General features: G+C 44.1%; 1 protein-coding gene across 1 annotated transcript in view; it reads left to right on the top strand.

Annotated features, from left to right (window-relative positions):
- LOC309383751 (pregnancy zone protein-like) overlaps positions 1 to 22,475 on the top strand; it is an 87,820-nt gene that overhangs the window by 23,321 nt on the left and 42,024 nt on the right. The window contains exons 9-16 of the mRNA XM_081936591.1: positions 67 to 181; positions 2,129 to 2,238; positions 8,318 to 8,479; positions 9,822 to 10,046; positions 13,638 to 13,701; positions 14,632 to 14,777; positions 15,801 to 15,950; positions 16,266 to 16,430. Of these exons, the coding sequence (XP_081792717.1) occupies positions 67 to 181; positions 2,129 to 2,238; positions 8,318 to 8,479; positions 9,822 to 10,046; positions 13,638 to 13,701; positions 14,632 to 14,777; positions 15,801 to 15,950; positions 16,266 to 16,430 (1,137 nt within the window). The remainder of the gene's footprint in view (positions 1 to 66; positions 182 to 2,128; positions 2,239 to 8,317; positions 8,480 to 9,821; positions 10,047 to 13,637; positions 13,702 to 14,631; positions 14,778 to 15,800; positions 15,951 to 16,265; positions 16,431 to 22,475) is intronic.

The raw sequence follows: 22,475 nt of genomic DNA, 5'->3' as shown, positions 1-22,475 counted from the left end.
TTAAAGAATGGAGTAGAATAGAATAGAAGAGTACAGAGTTGGATTTCTTGGTTGTGTGGCACACAGGCAGATGGGCAAGGCTGTTTCTCCAAGGTGGTGGACACTGAGGAGCTCCACCTGATGTGGCTTGGTTTTTCGATGGACATCGTCGTCGAAGGCAAAATCACAGAGGAAGGGACAGGTAATCTTCATGAGCAACTAAAGCGCACCAGTTGGCTGCCAGAATGGCCCATAACCAGACCTAAAGCTCCCATTTCCTACAGGGAAGGTTTGAGAGATACCAATAGCACTTAGACTCATACACCTCTTCACAGTGCTTGGTGGTGCAGTGATTAGAATGCATTATTGCAGGTTACTTCTGCTGACTGCCGGCTGCCTGCAATTTAGCAGATTGAATCTCACCAGGCTCAAGGTTGAATCAGCCTTCCATCCTTCCGAGGTGGGTAAAATGAGGAACCAGTTTGTTGGGGGTGATATGCAAACTGTAAACTGCTTAGAGAAGGCTGTAAAGCACTGTGAAGCGGTTTATAAGTCTAAGGGCTATTGCTATTGCAGCCCTTTCTAAGTGGTTTACAAAGTCAACCTATTGCCCCCAATAACTTGGGTCCTCATTTTACTCACCTTGGAAGGATGGAGGGCTGAGTGAACCTTGATAGAAAAAAATACCCCGTGTCTTAAGAGTAGTGGCATCTGACTTATAAGATTTTGTATGTGTGTGGGTGGTGGTGGTGGTGGTGGTGGGGAAGCCAGCTGGTTCCAAGCAGTCTGTGACATATTAATTTAAATTTGATATCCCATAAAGAGTGCAGTGGCTAAGCGATTAAGACTCTGGGCTTATCAGCTGGAAAGCTGACAGCTCAGGCTTGAGTCCCAAGCACCTCAAGACTGGGTGAGCTCCCGTCCTAGCCCCAGCTCCTGCCAACCTAGAAGTTTGAAAGATGCAAATTTTAGGTAGAAAAATAGGTATCTCTTTGGTAGGAAAGGTTACTTTGTTCCATACTTTTGCGCTGGCCACATGATGACGGACGGGTCTCTCAGACAACAGATTCCCTAGGCTGAGGAGTGGAGATGCACATTGCCTCTTTGAGCCAGTCACGACTGGACAGGGGGAAACCTTTAAAGGGCTACTGAGTGTCAAATTCAAACCAACAGAGGGAATTAGTATGTCAGAGAAATGCCAAAGGTGATTTTTTTTCAAGAGGCAACTGGAGTTTCCTGTTTTTCTTTGAAGATGTTTCACTTCTCATCCAAGAAGCTTCTTCAGTTCTTTGAAGGAGTTTCTTGGATTCTGACCTCTCTCTTCGCACACCAAAGCACTCCAAGACAAGAATACTGCTAGACGATTTATTCACAGTAAATTAACACACTGACTGGACCTTGGCAGCAATCCAGACTTCCAAGATAAGAAACAGGCACAAGAGCTTCCCCAGCATCGGTAATTAAGTTGAATCCTGCAACCAGCCTCCAGGAAGTCACTCCTTTTATACAATCTTGAGAGGAGCCTAATTACAACCACCTGGGTCCAATTATTTTCTGTATCTGCGTAGTTGTTCTCTACGTCTATCAGCCCTTCGTTGCTGGGCATCCAGGACCAACTCCCTTGTCTCCTTCCCACTGCTCCAAGGCATGATGTCAGGAGCACACTCCCTTTGGCTTTCACCGCTGCTCCATGCCTCGGGCGCCTCCTGGTGGCCAACCAGCCTCTCTGATCCCTGCTCGGAGTCAGAACCCTGTCCAGGGTCCTCCACATCTTCCAAAGCCGACTCATCAGGCCCGTCGCTGTCGGAGTCTGGTTGCAGCTCCAACGGCTCCTGCTGGGTCACAACAGAGAAGCAGAATGTTTTCAAAGAAAAACCAGAAAGTCCAGTTGCCTCTTGAAAAAAAATCACCTTTGGGACAACCATGACCTGGATGACTGAGAATCTCCATAGACATGTCAGAGAAATCTGCACAAGGGGGGACCCTGGAGATCATCTATTCCAATCTCTTGTCCAAAGCAGAAATCCATAAATGCAGGGAAATTGTCCATCAAAAGAGTCAAGCTTCTTGGCACCCCAGAGTCAGGGAGTTTTTGGAAAATTGGAGAGGAAGGGAAGAGCCTTTTGCAGATGACATTTCTCTTCAACAGGAGTGGAGCTGAATGCCACAGAATCCATTGAGATCACGTCCACATTGAGCAAAATGACCTTTGAAAACACAGACCGTTACTATAAACCTGGCATTCCCTATGTCGTGACGGTAAGATGGGAGCTGTGGTTTCTTTGCAAGGATGGATTTAAGCCGTATCAGGCCAGCTAGTCCCTCCAGTCTGCTCCAATGCCATTTCTTCACCCCAACAGCTGCTCTGAGCTAGAACAATCAAAAGCAGTGTGAAAGCATTGGGTGTAAGTGTAAAAAGACTTGGAAGGGACCTTGGAGGTCTTGTAGTGTAGGAATCCCCAACCCCCCAGACCGTGGTCAGATACCGGGCCATGGCATGCCAAAAACAGGACGTCCCATCAATGGGATGCAGGCACCATGTGAAACCATGCCCCTTCTGATCCGTGGAAAAACCTCTCTCCTTGGAACCAATCCCTGGTGCCCAAAAGATTGTGGGCCACTGTTCTAGTTCAATCGCTTGCTCAAGCAGGAGATCTTATACCATTTAAGACAAAGGAGGGAGGGAGGGAGAAAAGGGAGGCAGGAAGGAGGTAGCCAGCTAGTGGGGGAGGGAGAGGGGGGAGTGAAGGAGAAAACAAGCAAGCAAGCTGGAGTCTACAATAGGAACCTTTCAGCCTTTGTTCATTAGCAGGATTGTTAAGCAGGGGTATCCATGGAAATGATGGCGGTAGACCCAGAAAGGCAAGATGGCAGCCACCACAAAGTCCCAATCATGCCTCAGTGCAATAGCAATAACACTTAGGCGTATATACCGCTTCAATGTGCTTTACAGCCCTCTCTAAGCGGTTTACAGAGTCAGCCTATTGCCCCCAACCATCTGGCTCCTCATTTTACCCACCTCGGAAGGATGGAAGGCTGAGTCAACGTCGAGCCACCCAGGACATCAAACTGCTGGTGGTGAGTAGTGAGCTGCAGGTTAACTGCAGCTGAGGATCCAGATGGTTGTGGGCAACATGCTGACATTGTATACTGTCCAGAGAGTATGTCGAGCACTATGGGGCAGTATAAAAGGGCTATTGCTATCATCCCCTGCAGATGGTCTGCTTTGAAACTCCCAAAGCCCTTTTTCCCTAACGAAGAGTCTGTTTATCAAACCAACCTGTAACACTGTTAGTGGTACTAGTGCGATTAAGCACTAGCAATGAACCCCAGGTCGAGGTTATAACAGAGCAACCCTGTAAAGTATACGCAGCGTGCGATATATAAAGCAACCACACTAAATAATGGATAGTAAAGTAACAAAAATAAACTTTACTTTTTGAAGAATATAGCAAAATCCATAAACACAGCCAAAAAGTCATACACAGAGAAAAACAGTCCAATAACTTACACACAGTAAGTAGTAGCAACAGTAATAACAGTTAGACAGCAGTTATCATACATCAGGCAAGAGAGAGAGAGAGAGAACATCAGCTGCAATTTATATGCTGTAATCTACTAATTAGCAGATCTCCTCTCTTAAAGATATATAACATGCCTTGTGCAATATATTGTCTACCCAACTTGTTGGTTACACCCTAACATTCTCCCCTTTGGGTAGATCAATATATCCACTCACAATGTAAGATGATAACCTTCACATGATGAGGTATGTTTCACTGAACTTTGTGCCTTAGTGAAGCTATCTGCTAAATTGTCTTCAGTTGAACAATATTCCAACTTTATCAGGCCATCCTTAATGCTTTGTCGAACATTAAGATACCTCAAATCAGTATACTTCGACCTCGTTTTTATAGCTAAACTAGTCGCCATTTTTATTGCTGCCTGATTATCCTCATAAACAGTAAAAGGTTCATTGATACTTAATCCTATATCTATAAGCAACTGCTTATAATATATCAGCTCAGTACATGTCAACGACAAACATGAAAACTCAGCTTCCATTGTGGATAAGCTTATGTGTTTCTGTCGTATCGACTTCCATCCAATCAGTACACCACCTAGCATAAAGGCTATGCCGGAAGTTGACTTCCTATTATCTATAGCAGCTGCAAAATTCGCATCAGCATAAACAGTCAAAACTAAATCCCTATTTGGTTCTAAATACAATGAATAGTGGATAGTTTTCTTCAAATAATGCAGCACACGCTTTGCTGCTTGCCAATGCCTCTCTGAAGGACTATCATTGAATCTAGCCAGTTGGTTCACACTAAATGATATATCTGGTCTAGACCAATTACTTAGGTACATTAGGCTACCTATCAAAGATTGATAGATTCCCTTATCAAAACCAGTACCCTCAGTAACCTCAGGTTTAAACTCCAATGCCATTGGTGTCTTTGCAGTCTTACATAGCTCCATGCTATATTTCTTAAGCAAATGATTAATTTTACCAGCCTGTGACAGCTTAAAACCTTTACTGGTTCTAACCACATCTAAGCCCAGATAATGCTTAATTTCACCCAAATTCCGGATTTTAAATTTACTCTCTAATTGTGAAACAATGTCAATAGCTTCCTGTTCAGACCTAGTAATAATAGCTATATCGTCCGTGAACAAAAGCAACAACGAGATCAAACCATTTTTCACCCGTCTAAACAAACAAGGATCAGCCAAACCTGGAATAAATCCCATAGCTTTTAGTTCATTTACTATGCATCTGTTCCACTCAAAACCGGACTGTTTTAAACCATAAAGGCTCTTTTTAAGTCTCCAACAACCAGTCTGGCCATTAGAATCCACACCTGGTGGCATTTTCATATAAATGGTATGCTGCAATGGAGCATGCAGATACGCTGTTTCAACATCAATATGGGTAACATTACACCGATACTTAGCAGCCCACACCAATGCTGCCCTCAACGTAGAGGCTTTCAAGCTCGGAGCAAAAACCTCATCGTAATCCCTCTCAGTTTGGGAAAACCCTTGAGCAACTAAACGAGCCTTATAAATAGCATTGCCAGCAGCATCGTTTTTAATTTTAAACACCCATCTACAGCCAATTGCACTCTCCCCTGAAGGGAGCCTAGCTTCTTCATAAACTTTCAAGTTTTGTAAGGATTTCAACTCCTTCTCCATAGCTGTCTTCCACAATTTCTTTTCCTTTTCAGGATACAGCCTTAACTCTGCAAAACTAGAAGGTTCTATGCTAACTTGCAATACTACACTGGCTTGGTATCTGTCGGGTGGATGCCTGTCCCTAGTAGACCTCCTAGGCAATACAGGACTTGCAGGATCATCCTGTTCCACCTCACGAGTAGATTCTACATCTACATCTTCCTCCCCTTTCAGAGTAATAGATGGACCATCCTGATTCTCTAACTGCTCATTTGGTGTATCATGATTAACCAAACGATCAACATCTATATCATCACAAACCTTGTGAAACTCTTGTTCTAGCTTCTCCCAACCAACATGTTCTGAAAATTTAGCACTAGCACTGTGCATAATTCTCCGAGTTCCAGGTTCCCAGAACCTATACGATCTATGATTGGAATTGTACCCAACAAAAACCATCTTCCTAGCTCTGCTTTGATCCTTCCATCTAGTCTGTGAGGGAATATGCACCCAAGCAGGGACACCAAATGTGTGTAAATAACTCAAATCAGGCTTCCTACCATGCCAAAGAGTATAAGGAATCTTACCAGTAGTTGAGTTAACTACTATGTTCAGAATATGGTTTGCACACATTATAGCCTCACCCCAAAGCTTTTCTGACAAACCAGAATCAACTAGCAAAGTTCTGGTCATTGCCTGCAATGATTGACCACGTCTTTCAATAAATGAATTATGTTCTGGCCTGTAGGGGGCAGAACGCCTATGTTCTATACCAGCATTCTCCAACATTGATGTAAACCTATGATTAGTGAATTCAGACCCATTATCAGTGACTAGGCAAAGTACTTTTTTATCCATCTTACGTTCAACAAACTTTAACCATTTAGTAAAGTGTTGGAAAGTTTCTGCCTTTGATTTCATTACATAACAGAAACCATACCTAGAATAATGGTCCATAATGCTGAGTATATAGCAGGCACCTCCTAAGCTAGGTTTCTTAGGGCCAATTAGGTCTGCAAACACTACATCCAGTGGTTTAGATGTCTTGAATCCTTGAAACCGGTTTGCAGGGGTAACCTTACTTTTAGCCTGGTTACAGGCATTACAGTTAAGATATTTTGAACAAGGTTTCAAATTGATTCCATTAGATAGAATAACAGTTTGACGTACCATTTTAAAATTTACATGGCCTAAACGTCTATGAAGTAGATGTATACAGTTATCATGGGGCTGTTTATTCTTATAACCAGGTTCAGAACTCGCAATATTTAAAGAGTTCTCATGTAGAATAAATAAATTATTCTCCAAATTGGCAATAACACTATTACCTTCCTTTTCAATAATGCATCTATCATTCTTAAATGTTACTGTAAACCCACATTTCACAAGGTCTTTTACAGATAATAGGTTAAATTTCATTTTAGGTACATATAACATTTCCAATTTTTCATTAATACATGGACAATAAGCTGTACCTTCACCTGAAGCCTTGATTTTCCAACCATTTGCTAAGGAAATATGCTGTTTGCTAGCCTTCATAGTAACAAACCTTTCTTTAACCTTAGTTATAGAATGGGATGCGCCACTGTCAACCACCCAGAAACTATGGTTTACAGCCTTATCAACCTTAGCTACAGTTACAGTAACATTGTTGCTTTTTCTTTTACTATTAGCAACACTCCTTTTCTTGCTATTTTTACAGTTCTTAGCAATATGCCCCTTACCACCACAAGAATAACATTTCTTAACAGTTGAAAACTGTGTTTCTTCTTGTGATTGATTGTCTCTGAACTGAACTCTATCCTCTCTTCGTCTGGACTCTTCAAGCAATCTCCCGGTAACCTCAGATAATGTCAGTTCATCACGTGAAAGAACTTCCAATGAGGAAACAAAAGAGTCGTAGCTTTCATCAAGCGATGATAGCATAATATACACCTGTTGAAGCTCAGAAAAAATTAACTCTTTTTCTTGCAAATCCTGCAAAGTTTTCTTCATGAAGTCTAAATGAGCCAACATATCACCACCTTTTTGCAAACAGGCTCTAAACAGTTTCCGTGTGAGATGAATATGAGCACCCACACTGTCCCGAACATAAATTCTCCGCAATGTGTTCCAACACCTAGCAGCAGACTCTTCGCCACGAATATGGACCAGTTGCTGGTCATTCAGTGTTAGTCCGATAATGCAGAGAGCTCTCTCATTGTCCCTGTTAAACTGCGCAATCTTCTTCGCATCCTCATTATCAGCAGGATCCCAATCTGTAACATCTGGTGGGTTCTGAACCACAAACCACAGTCCTTCTCTACGCAGAAGTAGGGAACACTTCAAGGACCAGGAAACATAGTTGGTTCCATCAAACCGGGTAATCATGGAGAGTGCAGCAGACTGTTCTTGTGCCATATTCACAAAAATAAACTATCCAAAAAGTGGTGCATAAAAATAAAAAAAAATATGATTAAGGCAGGGCGTCTGGGCCCATAACCAATGTTAGTGGTACTAGTGCGATTAAGCACTAGCAATGAACCCCAGGTCGAGGTTATAACAGAGCAACCCTGTAAAGTATACGCAGCGTGCGATATATAAAGCAACCACACTGAATAATGGATAGTAAAGTAACAAAAATAAACTTTACTTTCTGAAGAATATAGCAAAATCCATAAACACAGCCAAAAAGTCATACACAGAGAAAAACAGTCCAATAACTTACACACAGTAAGTAGTAGCAACAGTAATAACAGTTAGACAGCAGTTATCATACATCAGGCAAGAGAGAGAGAGAGAGAACATCAGCTGCAATTTATATGCTGTAATCTACTAATTAGCAGATCTCCTCTCTTAAAGATATATAACATGCCTTGTGCAATATATTGTCTACCCAACTTGTTGGTTACACCCTAACAAACACCATCTCTCCTTGCTTGGGTTTAGAAATCGTCCCCTTTCTTTCTCAGCCGCAGCCCCAAAACCTACTCCTAGGCTCAAGTCTCTCCTGCTAGTCTCCCCTTTTACACAGAGTTGTAGTGATGGTGAAAAAAATTAGGATGACTTGACGAGAAAGCTTGGTGTCCCAGAAGGAAAGGCAGAATAGAAATTGCATTGGTAAATACTGAAATATTTGGCCGCAACCAGTTGGGTCAATGTGGTGGTTTTTCGTGCGCAGGTGAAGCTGGTAGACATCAACAACGTGCCGATCCACAATGAAACAGTGCAGCTTTTGATATCGTCAAGAAACCAGCAGCTCAATCAAGTGACGGATACCGAGGGGAGAGCTAAATTTTCCATAGAAACCACGGATTCCACAGCTGGAACGTTGTATCTTAGGGTTAGTCTCCTGGATTTGTGACGGTTGTATTATACACATTCTCAAAAAAAAAAAAAAAAAAAAAAGCTCATCAGCATTGGCAAGTGCTTTGGGCTCCCACTCTTTTTTCTTCTTTTTTCTGTCTCTCTTTGCTCATTGTCGCTGTTTTTTTCCTCCTTTAAGGTGATTTCCCATCTTACACATTCTGTTGTTTAGCTCCCAAAAGAAGCCCCACACTCGCTTTCTTCTCTTTGAGAAGGGCCTTGCAAACAGGAGCAAGCCAGGGGACCCTACTGGTATGGGGGCGTGGCCACACCACCGCACTATGAGTATGCAAACATACGGCTGATTTCCGCTCCTGGTTCGCCCATACCAGTGCATATTGGTTGTATTTTCGGAGAAACACGGTGTCTGTCCGTCCGTCTGTCTGTCTACCATCAATCATCCATCCATTATCTATCTATATCTACTGAAATATCTAATGTATTTCTGTTCTGACCCCCCTCTCCACGCCGGTGAATAAGCCAAAACACAGGCTTTGCTGGTTGCCACTGTTCAATTGCAGATAACAAACATTTTGGCCGAAGGCCCAGATAACTCAGAATACAAGAAACAAACCAGATATTCAGACACGGCCCTAAGACATCGACTTTTTTTACTGCTAATTTTGAATGGTTGTTTCCTGCAAATGTCCCCTCCCAACGCCTCACCTATAAGCTCTCTTGGGAGGGGCCAATCTACAACCACCTGTGCTAATTATCGTCTGTGAGCCTGCCTACGAAGCTGCTGCTTTCGTTTCTCAGCCCGTCTTACTCTAGCATCAGGGACTGACTGCCTTTGATCTTCCCCACTGCTCCATGCCTCAGGTGCCTCCTGGTGGCCAGCCAGCCCCCCTGCTCTGAATCTGCAACCTGCATAGGGTCTTCTACATCATCCAGGGCTACTCAAATGACCCCTCACTATCTGAGTCCAGCATCAGCTGAACCAGAACTTGCTTGCCTACAACATATATCTATATCTATCCATATCTATCTCTATCTCTATCTCTATCTCTATCTCTATCTCTATCTCTATATCTATCTCTATCTCTATCTCTATCTCTATCTCTATCTCTATCTCTGTCTCTGTCTCTGTCTCTGTCTCTGTCTCTGTCTCTATCTATCTATCTATCTCTATCTATCTATCTATCTATCTATCTATCTATCTATCTATCTATCTATCTATCTATCTATCTATCATCTATCTATCATCTATATCATCTAATGATCTGTCACATTTTTGAATTGCCATCTTTCTCGCCCTTGCCAATGAAATGTTCTCAGCCAGTCTCCCGATTTCTCTAAATCTGTGCTTTTCCTCTCAGGCTGTGTATAAAGTTGAACCTTGGTGTACTAGCAACACCTGGGTTATGCCCCGCCACAGCGATGCACATCACACAGCGCAAGTGCTTTATTCTCCAAGCCAAAGTTATCTACATATCGAGCCTGCTTCAGAAACATTAAGCTGCGGCCACCGTGAGCTGGTTCGGGTGCGTTACATCCTTAACCGAGGTGATGAGAACAAGGATGAGATTGTCTTCTATTATATGGTGAGTCTTCAGGTGATGGCTGCATTCACAAGGCATGTTTGCTTGGCTCTGTTAAACAGCCTTTCCCCAATGTGCATTGAACTACAACATAAATATACTGAGGCAATCTCCCTTTTGCACACTGCCCCAAGGGTTGCCTTTGTTTACCCATGATTCTTGAGCGAGTCAAACTTAACTCATCCTTAGTTGTACCCTTGTTAGGGTGAGTTTATCTGGGCAAGCAAATCTCCTATTGTGTTTTTTTTTCTTTTTTGGGTGTAAGTCCATCTTGGCTCCAGGCGGCAGCTTGGCCAATTCCCTACATTTTTCTTGGTAAGATTTTCAGAAGAGGTTTGTCCTGATCTTCTTTTTAGAATAGGGACTGACCCACACTCTCCTAGTTGGCTTCATGCCAGACTAGAACTCACGGTCTCCAGGTTTCTGGCCTGGTATTTTTAACCACTGTTAAGTAAGCAAGCTCCCCGTTAGGAGAGCGAGTGTGCAGAGAAGCATAATGAGAGTGGTATGGAAGAACATGCACAAACCAGCATACAGAGACACTGAATAGTATAAATAATAGTAGTTTACTATGTGGAAATATAGAAGTATTCAGAGTTCAATTTAAAGTCCAAGTCATACACAGTTCAGTCAGTCAGTTATCAATGTTCTCAGTTAAGGAATGATCCTTCGAACACAGTCCAGTATCAAACAATCAGTTCAGCACACAAGGTAGCTAACAGTAGCAAAAACACAGTAACTCACGATACGTCTAACATGCAGTATTCAACGATCAGCATCTAATGAACAGAGAGCTAACAGTCATTCTGGCTCCATCTTATGGCTGCTTGAGGTAACAGCAACCAATCACATTACAGCAGTACTTAAAGCTACAGTACTAATATCCTGGTTTATATATTGCTGACCCAACTGTTAGCTTATATTCCTAACAACACCTATACCAAATGTCACAGTGAGATCCAAAGCTACACTTCTCTGTTTTCTTCCAACTTCTGGTTATCTCAGTTAAACTATGTCCAAGTAGCATTTTCTCTTATTCTTCTGCCACTGTCCAAGGTTTCCTTCAAAGTGCTGTATTTCTGCTCAAAAAGCATAACATCTATTAGGTTTTCCATGATTTTGGAAGGCGATTGCAATGAGCTGAAACAGAAGTCACAGAGACAGGAGGGGGATCCCTACTGGGAAGAGCAGATTCACACCCAGTTCGTTTTTTTCGGAAAACCCAAGGATGGCATGGACGCATTTCTACTTAGGAAAGGCCCAGATATCCAAAAACTGTCTCCACAGAAAATATTAATCATTATAAATATGTGTATGTGTGTGTGTTTGTGTGTGTTTGTGTATCTTAATATGCCATTGGTGGGCAAGTATGCATGCAGTTCCATTTGTACAAGTGGCAGGCACTCCACTCCGTGGGCTATCACTGCTCAATCAGTAGGAGCAAGGCATGCAAATGCTTGCACACTGTTCGCAGAAGTGTGGATGCGCACAAGCATTTGCTTGCCTGCCACTTCCGGGACAATTCAGAATAGTTCAAAGTCCAGTAGTGGGCTGCGGCCCAGGGATTCGAGACCCTTGTGCTAAGGTTTGGATAATTTTTGAATTATTTGATTCCAGAAAATTGATTTCTTTGCTAATCTATTTATATACTGTACAGGTAGCCCTTGATTTGCAACCATTTGTTTAGTGACCTGTTCTGACCCACCTCCATCCGGTAATGAACGCGGACACAGGCTTAGCTGTTTGCCACACTTTATTGACAGTACTATAATCTTGTTGGCTGAAAGTCCAAACACGGCTCACAGGCAGGACGTTGGCAGTAACCCAGACTCCAACAGATTCAGATAAGAGCTTCTCCAGCTTGTTACAAACGGAAACACAAGGCAGTTCAGACAAGGAGTTCTCCAGATTTCTATGAACGGTTGTGTCCTGCAAAAAGCCTCATCCCAAAGTCCCTTCTTATATACGGTCTTGGGAGGGGCCAAGCCACAACCACCTGAGCTTGATTATTGCTTAGGAGCTTGTCTCCGAAGCAGCTGTTGCCTTCGTTTCTCCACCCTTCTTAATCTAGCATCAGGGACAAACTCCCTTTGATCTTCCCCACTGCTCCATGCCTCAGGCGCCTCCTGGTGGCCAACCAGCCTTTCTGATCCCTACTCTGGGTCTGAACCCTGCCCAGGGTCCTCCATCTCTTCCATAGCCAGGTTCGTCACTATCTGAGTCCAGTGTCCTGGGAGTCAGGTGATCAGCTTTGTGAACTTCTGACTTGCAAAGTCAATGGGGAAGCCAGATTCACTTAACAACCATGTTGATAACTTAACAACTGCAGTGATTCACTTAAGAACTCTGTGTCAAGTTTTCAAGAGATGCCCTAATTAATTCATGAGTTTCAAGCCAAGTTTCAAAAAAAATCCAATGATTTATTAGGAGCAGTATGTCAGCATCTACTCGAGTGAGGTCTGCTCTGGTGCACATAGGTTACCATCCATCTTTGAACCTGTTCCCCCCACCCTCCTTTCAGTGTGTCATAAATCACATTCTCCAACGAGGTATTCCCATGGGCTTTAGACACATCTCACAATCCGTCTTTGGTAATCTGAGATTCAAGGTATACATGGAATGTGCTCCCACTTTGCTTCTAATGGCAACTTGAAAGCAGACTAGAAATGCTTTTGTGAGTTGACACTCTGGCAAGAAAGGTCATAAAATGGGGAAAACTCACCCCCACTATTTTATTTAAACACAGAAATGTTGGGCTCAGTTGTGTCCCTAAATCGAGGACAATCTTAATCTGGAAACTCCCTGCTTATAGTTTATCTTGTGCAAACATAATGAAGTATCTGTAATGCTACGGCAATATCTGGTGGATAACAATGGAATTTTTCAGGGCATTGGTTTTTCTAAGATGGAGTCCTTTTCCCAGAAGTGGAGAAATTGTGTTAATAAGCCTCTTATACTACTACATGTGACATTTCAGCTCCTCAATTCCATTGGCGCTGCCTTGAGTTGCATACTTCAGAACAATTGCTTTAACTACATCTTGCACTGGCTAAGTAATCTACTGTGATTCCATTGTTATGCAGGTTTTCAGGTGTGACTTGGTGAAAAAGTAAAAGATGGAGTCCGGATTTCTCCTGATAAGCCAAACATGTTTATTCATCTGATTAAAGACGGATGCTCCCTAAAGGTGGAGGAATCCTGACCCAAACACAGTGTGAGACTAATCCACAGGCTAGTCATTTCCTTTGGGATTTTCCATGGCCACAAAGACCTGCATAGGCCTGCATTTTAGCCTTGTCATCTCAACATATGTTCCCTTCAGGCAATCATCAAATTCACCAGATTTCTAATCAACACCATGGGTGAATTATTATTCTATTGTTTTAATCTTGCACACTTCTCAAAAGGTTAACCTAGACAATTGCAGCTCTGAAATTCTAGGGGGCCAAATATCTAGCACGACAGCCAGTGGTTAGAGTTGAAAATCAATCAATCAATATCTATTTATTTATCAATCAATCTCTATTAATCAATCGATCGATCGATTTCTTTAAGCCCTAGCATATTTAGCAGGAATTTCTTCTTTCCGTGCAGGTCAAGGCTAAGGGAGACATCATACAAACAGGGACACACAGGCAACCAGTGGAACAGAGAAAAGGTAAATGCTCCCCCTCCAAATTACACCCCCCCCTCCTGCTTGACAAAAAGCTTCCCAGAAGTTCCTCAGCTGAATCCCACCTGTGGTTCCAGTTCTCTCTTGCTAAATGCTGGGTGTCCCCTGCACGTCTGAAAAACCTCTCTTCCTTTTCCCACTCACAGCTGGTTTCACTATATCCGATTTCACACTGGCAGGGCAAGGGAGGTGGCTACACACAGCCAGCCCTGCCATTGGGTAGAGGAAAGGGATGGTCTCAAGCAGTAGGAACAGGCCATTTCTCCCAAATCTCTGCAGCCGTTTCCTTCACCCTGAGTTTTTGCTGGGCGTCACAGTGATGCTTCTTTGCAACTATGCTAGAAGGCTGCCCAGATGCCTATGCTCCATTTCCTCTGGGACAGGCTCTTCTCAGAGATCCACAGAGAGGATTAGGGGCTCAGTCTCTTGTAGTCAGCAGGCTGGTATGCCGGATGTGACTTTGTTTTCAGGGATAACCAAAACATGCAAGGTGGGAGAATGAAGGATAGAGAATGGGATGCAGTTCCCAATCACCTGGTACCCAGAAGGCCCCAAGTTCAACCTAGAGTCAAGAAACCCTGGAGAGCCATGGGAAGGCACTACTAAGAGCACTGACTCATGGGTCTGAGGCAGCATTTGGGGTTTTTAGGATGGCAAAGGGTTGAAGGACTCTGTGGCATGTGCCAGAGGGCCTGTTTTATGTCCTTTGCCCTCCTGTGCAGTGGGAGATGTTACTGGAGGGAGATACACCTTCTGCTTCGTGGATCCCTGAAACAAGAAGGACCACCAACTTGATCATTTCCACTACAAACCTAATATTTATTGTTACCTACCCATCCATCCATCCATTCATTGAAATGCATATGTCTCTTTCAATCTCTCTTTCTCCCTCCACTTGGGATGTTCATCCTTTAGAAGCCAAAGGGGACTTCTTTTTCAGTCTCTTGGTTGATGTCAACACTGCCCCCAAGGCCTCCTTGCTCATCTACACCATTTTGTTCAGTGGAGAACTCGTTGCTGACTCGAGAGACTTCACCGTAGAAAGGTGCTTCTCCAACAAGGTAACATTGTGTATTTTTTGTTGTGTTGTTAAAGATAGCAGAATCTTAATGATCCAGAACAGGTCTTCTCTAAGCTGATGCTCCTCCGCTCTATTGATGCTAATATCCACAAAGCCTTCTTTGCTCCTGATCCTTTGAGAAAAAAGCTCTTGAATTACCTTTTTTCTATCTGCTGGTCCAGGTTGATGTAATCAGTTATGTCCTAGCCAGACCTGTTCCCTTGAATACCGGTATCTCAGTGGGTCATAACTAAATTGCAATGGAAAGAAAACCTCAAACATCGGCTAACCTTAAGCCTTTTTTTCTTTTTAACAATTTTGATAGCCTTAATTACATTAATCCTACTCACATCATATAATATATATACAATATAATAACATTGTACAAGATTATACAAGATAATACAATCATCTTTCAACTTCTGGTCCTTTCATCTACCTACTAATTGTAACATATTCTATTGAAATATGCATAATAATCTTTCCCCCCTTTCTAATTTCTACCTCTATTCTATATCTTAATATCACAAATCTTATATTGGTAGATACTCTATTTCTATCCTTCATCTCTTGTCCATTTTAATATTTCAATTAAAACAATATCAATAAATATTTCTTCTTCATTGTTGGATAGGAGGAGAAGCCTCAGATCAAGCAGGAGAGTTGTGACTCTCTGTGATCTAGGAGGTGTCCCTCCTTTCTTTATCACCCCTCCAAGGTGACTTTAGCCCTTTAAGGGCCCCCCAATAAAGAGAGTTCAGCCTAGGTTAGCGGAGCCCTGGTCCCTATGACTGTATCGCAATGACGCCAAACCGGAAGTCAACTTAACCCTATTTGGGGGGGGGGGTGTCAGCCAATCGTTCCATTGTGCTTGTCAAACTGTGGCTTGAGGTTAGTCACAGAGGGCAACTCAAGGTTATAATATGCATGTCAAGAAGGATCACTTCATCCCATTCATTTCTCCTTCCATTCATTCCACACCGAGGGGAAGTGGCTTTTTCAAAGACCTGGTTTATGTTTACAGGCCAAACTGTGGTTCTCTGATCAAGAAGGTCTGCCTGGAGAGAAAACCCAACTCCATCTTTCAGCCAACCCTGGTTCCCTCTGTGCCATCCATGCCATTGACCAGAGTGTCTTTCTCTTGAAACCTGAAGCTGAGCTCTCCTCTGAGAAGGTGAGTTCCAACTGCATTTCATTTGGGGTCTACTGCTTAGTCCAGGTGTTTGATTCTGACTGGCTCAAGATTGACTCAGCCATCCATCCTTCCAAGGTTGGTAAAAATGAGGACCCAGATTGTTGGAGGCAATAGGCTGACTCTGTAAACCACTTAGAGAGGGCTGTAAAACACTTTGAAGCGGTATATAAGTCTAAGTGTTATTGCTAAGTGCTATTGCTATTGCACAGTCTGTTTCATTGGCTGGTAGCTTGATGGACAGGAAGTTCCTCTAGCCCAAATCTCCATCCTCAGTTGCAGCCTTTCTGGTTTCAGGTTTACAACTTCCTTCCCAAGAAGGATCCCATCCTCTCTACTGACTTCTTTTTTGATGAAATCAATTTTCATTCCTGTCCTACACAACGATTCAGAGCTGAAAACTTTGGCTTCGTCCCACTGCATTTTCGCCCTGGAGCTAGGGATTCTTACGCCATATTCAAGGTAAGCATCAAAGCTATGATTCCCCACACGGGAGACACTCTCATTAAGCAAGGAGAAGTGCGTAGTAGGTTCTCTGTTGAGCTGAAGTAGACTTCTGGTATCTTCCTGGGCAGATCCATAGGGATATAGTTTCCTTGCAGGATCCAGTCTGGGTCAGTCACTGGGACCAGAGGTTTTGTCTTCTGAGTCTCGTGCTGGAGCCCATCCTCAGGAAACTAGCACACCTTCTGGTAGAGAGATGTTCCCTGAGGATGGGCTCCAGCATGAGTCTGAAAGCTTGGAAGACAAAATCTCTTGTCCCGGTAGCTGACCGAGATTGGATCCTGCAATCCCATTATCCTGGGACACGTATTGTCGCCTTCATTCATGATATACTTTCCTTATTTTCTTAATGGTTTGTCCTTCCTAAATTTGCCTTGGGATTTAATCGGACTTTACAGGTGGTCCTCAATTTATGGCCATAATTGAGGCTCAAAATTCTATTGCTAAGCGAGACAGTTCGCTACCTCAGAATTACAGGGTTCTGTGTGTGTCGTGACCATTTTGTGGGAAATGAGCCTTAAACATTTGAAAAATTCTACTGGTTACCCCATTGTACGTAGAAGGAAAAAAAATTGGTATGAGACCCTACTAACAAATAGTGCATGCGAGAAAAAAAATGAGGCCGATGGTGACTCATCCTGGGGTCATACTGGAGGCTCCGAATATCAGATAGAACCTTGTCACACTACGTTGCACCATAAAAATGAGAATTGCAAAGTTTAATACTTTTTTTTTAAAAAAAGCAGTGAATTCAACTTGATATTAGCTTGAACTTATTTTTACAAGCATAACATTCTTGTAAATTACTATTTGAAGGTTCAGCATTAAAGGTAAGAATGTAAATGCATATCTTAATACCGAGAATTGCTATTTAACCCCAGTATTGCATAACCATTTTTTTCAAAATGGTGCAGTAATAGTCATGGAACATACATACATACATACATACAGCCATTCTTACATATATATAATTACATAGTTCTAACTGCAGTGCCCTGAAACATGTATATTTGTGATGCAAAGCCACAATTATTACTTAAATTGTAAATGATTACTTAATTTACTTAAACATAAATTATTAATTTTAATTGTTAATTTTAATTTAATTTCTAAATCTCACTGCAAATGTCTATTGGGTTTTTTGGATATTCTATTTAATCCTTCTTTTAACTTTTGTAATATGTGTTTTTATGTTGCACGCCGCCCTAAGTCCTTTGGGAGAAGGGCGGCATATTACTCCAATAAACCTAAACCTAAACCTACTAGGATCAAAATGCTGGGTTCCAGGCCTGCATTGCAATAGAGTTGGTGAATGGTATAGACTTAAAGCATAGAATATTCACTCGTTTTCAGTTAAAGGTTCCACATCCGATTGGTCAGCTTCAGTTTCCGGAACATACTCAGATCCACTTGGTTCATATAAGTCTGAAATTACAAAGTTTAATACTTTTCTTTTAAAAAAGCAGTGAATTCAACTCGATATTAGCTCGAATTTGTTTTTACAAGCATAAAATTCTTGTAAATTACTATTTGAAGGTTCGGCATTAAATGTAAGAATGTAAACGCATGTCTTAACACTGAGAATTACTATTTAACCCCAGTGTTCAGACCCGTTGCTCTGTCACATGGGAGCAGCCAAGCTCAACAATTGCCTGCTGCAAACAGAACCCCGTAGATCTGAGTTTTGATGCGATAGTATAGATAGAACCTTGTAATTTTGCTTATTTGTGGCAATTTTATTTTACAAATTTTACAAAATAAGTTGTTAAAAAATTAAGTCATAGTATATAGAACTGTTAGATATTAACATATATCGGAGGAAGTCTCCTCTCTGGTCCGCTGCTACAGCGGGAAACAGGTATCGCTCTGATTGGTCGAGAGGCGTACCCGAGTACTATAAAAGGGGAACCCTCCGGCCACAGAGCAAGCTGGATCACTACTACTACTAATAAAGAGCTGTTAAGTCACTTCGTGTCCGCAGTCTGTTCTCTCGGTACCCAGATCTAACATTGGCGACGAAGGTGGGATCGAGAGACAGATAGGACGAAGAACGCTACTTCCAGAATCTCCGGATTTGATCCAGCCTAGGAATTCGGCAGAAATTCCGGCAGCCATCTCAGGCCACCACAGCGCGGCAAATTCAAACGAGAGAAGATGGCGATGCACACTCCCCCCGCTCCATTCGACCCAGCGAACGACGAATGGGAAGCCTTCATGATTCGTTTCGAGTGTTTTCTCGAAGCGAACGAATACACGGGGATCACCGATGCCCGGAAGAAAAACATCTTCCTCGGCTACTGCGGAAAAGAAGTCTTCAACACGGCCAGAGACCTCACCGCGCCTACTCCAATACAGGCAGTATCATGGACGGCGTTGCAACAGGCTCTACAGACTCATTACGCGCCAAAACCTTCCCGCCATGTTTGCCGCCAAGCATTCAACACGAGGAACCAGAAGGCGGGAGAATCTATCAACCAGTACGTTGCAGCTCTACGAAAAGCAGCCACACATTGTGGATTCAGAGACCTGGATGAGCAGATTATGGATCGACTCGTTAGCGGGCTGAGAGACATTTCCCTACAAAAATGGCTGTTAGCCAAAACCAATTTAAGCCTACAGATTGTACTCGACGAGGCAAGAGCTTCAGAAGCAGCAGACAGATCAGCGGAGACAATTCAACGTGGGTTCAACACAGGCCAGCCAGCGCCAAGACACACCAGAGTTCACTACGAGGACACAAGCCCCGACTACGAGGATCCCGAGTTCGAGGACAGTCACCTGATGCGGAGCAGTCACTTGAGGCCTGGGGGGGAGACCCGGATTCCGTTTGCCGCCCTGCGCAAACTGCGGAGGGAATCACCCCAGGTCTACCTGTAGGTTCAGGAACGTTGTTTGTTCGCACTGCAACAAACTTGGGCACATCGCACGAGTGTGCCGGAGCGAAGTCCCTGCCTCACGGCAGCCACCCATGTACCGCCAACAGAAGCCCAACCCAGGGGCTTGGCGAAATCAAAAAGGGCGCCCAGAGAGAAATCCACAAGTGTTTACCCAGAGAGAAAATTCCCAAAGAGCTGAGCGAGCGTATCCCCAGAGAGATTACACACAAGGAGCTGAGCGAGCGTATTCCCAGAGAGACTACACACAAAGAGCTGAGAGAGCGTTCTATCAAGACGCTCAACGAGAGTATTTTCAGGATACAGATGCTGAGATAGAGTTGACCCAGAGAGAGGAATTGCGAACGTATCTCACAACAATAAGCCAGGTCCGCACCAAGCGGCCTAAAAAGCTGAAAGTCACAGTCCTCTTGGAGGGCTCACCTTGCGAGCTGGAAGTTGATACAGGATCATCCCTGACGATCATTTCATGGGCATCCATGAAACAGGCTATCCCTAGCCTCAAAAAGAGCCAACTACGCGCTCCAGACATCCTGCTACGAGACTACCAGGGGAACCGAGTCCCCATCGTGGGCCAAGGCACATTCCAGATCCGTTTCAAGGACATCGTAGCCCTGCTGCCCGTGACCATCGCCAGCGCACCATTAAAAAACCTCCTAGGACTGGATTGGTTTGAATCCTTGGGGCTAGAAGTCACTGGAATCAACGCCGTGGAAAACAGCAGCGCTGAGCAGATTTTTAAGGAGTTCGAGGATGTGTTCAGCCCCGGTCTTGGTAAGTATGTGGGTAAACCGATATCATTCAATTTAGACCCCAAAGTGGCGCCAATCCGACTCAAACCAAGACGAGTGCCTTTTGCACTCCGCCCAAAAATAGATAAGGAAATTGATAAGTTAGTGGAGCAAGGAGTCCTTGAGCCGGTGGATCACGCGCGCTGGGAAACGCCCATTGTGACCCCAGTCAAACCAGACGGATCAGTCCGCATCTGCGCGGACTATAAATGTACAATTAATGTCGCGCTACAACAAAGCGCATATCCTGTGCCTGTAGTACAGCACTTATTGCACTCGTTGGGGCCAGGAAAGGTATTTGCTAAATTAGACATGGCACAAGCTTACCAGCAGTTGCCCGTAGATAGCGCCACAGCGGAGGCCCAAACTATAGTGACGCATAGAGGAGCATTCAAATGCAACCGGCTACAATTCGGTGTGAGTATTGCTCCAGGATTGTTCCAGAGCGTCATGGAACGACTTTTGCAAGGGATACTGGGAGTCGTCCCCTATTTTGACGACATCTTGGTGTCCGCTGCAAACGAGGAGCAATTAAATAAAAGAGTCAGAACTGTTTTGGCCAGAATCAGAGAAAAGGGTCTCCGCCTCAAAAAGGAAAAATGCCAAATTAACGTGCCTAGCGTAGAATTCCTGGGTTATAGAATCGATGGTCAGGGAATACACCCCACTTCAAAGAAAATTAAGGCGATCCAGGACGCCCCCACACCACGAAATCAGACCGAGTTGCAGGCCTTCCTCGGACTACTTAACTTCTACAGCGTTTTTCTGAGACAGAAGGCGACCGTTGCTGAGCCACTACACCGTCTACTCCAGAGGAACACACCATGGAAATGGGGACGATCCGAAGCAGCAGCTTTTGCCGGAGTAAAGCGCCTGCTCACCACTGACTCGCTGTTAGTCCAATACAGCCAGACACTACCGCTGGTATTGACCTGCGACACATCACCTTTTGGAGTCGGCGCAGTCCTCAGCCACCGGATGCCCGACGGAAAAGAAGCACCCATCGCCTTCTACTCCAGGACTCTTTCATCGGCCGAGAGGAATTACAGCCAGATGGACAGGGAAGCGCTAGCTGCTGTAGCTGGAGTAAAACGTTTCCACGAATACCTCTACGGCCGCGATTTTGAACTGATTACAGATCACAAACCGCTGTTGGGACTTTTGGCGGGAAACCGCCCCACTCCAGTCTCCCTTTCTCCACGCATGACCAGGTGGACTGTTTTCCTGGCTGCGTACTCATACAAGTTAATTCATCGACCGGGCTCCACTCTAGGACACGCAGACGCACTCAGCCATTGCCCACTACCGGACCTTTTGCCAGACCCCACTCCCGAAGTACCGGTGCTGCTCATTGATTGTTTGGACTCAGGACCGGTTTCTTCCTACGATGTTGCAAGGTTTTCTTCTAAAGACAATTTAATAAAGCAAGTTCAAACTTGGGTTTGGAAGGGGTGGCTGAAGGAAAACGTGGGCCCAGAATTCAAAGTGTTTTGGTCAAAACGGGATGAACTCTCAGTGTTACAAGGTTGTTTATTGTGGGGGGATCGAGTCGTTATTCCGTATGCCTTGCGTAGGAATGTATTAGATGCTTTACATGTTGGTCATCCGGGGATTGTTAGGATGAAGGCGTTAGCAAGAAGTTACGTTTGGTGGCCAAATATGGACAAAGAAATAGAGGAATGGGTGGCCACTTGCGACCCATGCCAGGAATCGAGACCAGCACCCCCGGAAGCGCCCGCCACAGAATGGGAGAAGCCTAAAGCACCCTGGTCGTGAATACACATTGACTTCGCAGGGCCATTCCAAGGTCAGACTTTCCTTATAGTTGTGGATGCATACTCGAAATGGCTAGAAGTAGTCCTAATGACTTCAACCACGGCAGAGGCAGTCATTAAGGTTCTACGGCGACTTTTCACCACTCATGGCCTGCCCGACCTCCTGGTCTCCGATAACGGGCCCCAGTTCACGGCCATGCAATTTGAGACATATCTAGCAGGTCAGGGAATTCGGCACGCCCTCGTCGCGCCATTCCATCCGGCATCAAATGGACAGGCGGAGAGAATGGTGCGATTCGCAAAAGAGGCCCTCGCTAGGATGGGTCCAGGTGATTGGCAAACACGCATTGACCATTACCTATTGATCCAACACATTACCCCCAGCGCAACGACGGGTAGGAGCCCCGCTGAACTACTCATGGGCCGCCGTCTACGGTCTCACCTGGACCGTCTTCACCCAAATTACTCTGTCACAGCTCCCCCAGACTCTACAAGCAAAATTGGGAGTTTTAGCATAGGGGATTCAGTATACGCCCACAACTA

Source organism: Natrix helvetica (assembly GCF_964273705.1).
Source record: "Natrix helvetica genome assembly, chromosome: 1".
In the NCBI taxonomy this organism is placed as follows: Eukaryota; Metazoa; Chordata; class Lepidosauria; order Squamata; family Natricidae; genus Natrix; species Natrix helvetica.
Note: the sequence above shows the minus strand (reverse complement) of the source record. Positions and strands in the feature narration are given on the sequence as shown.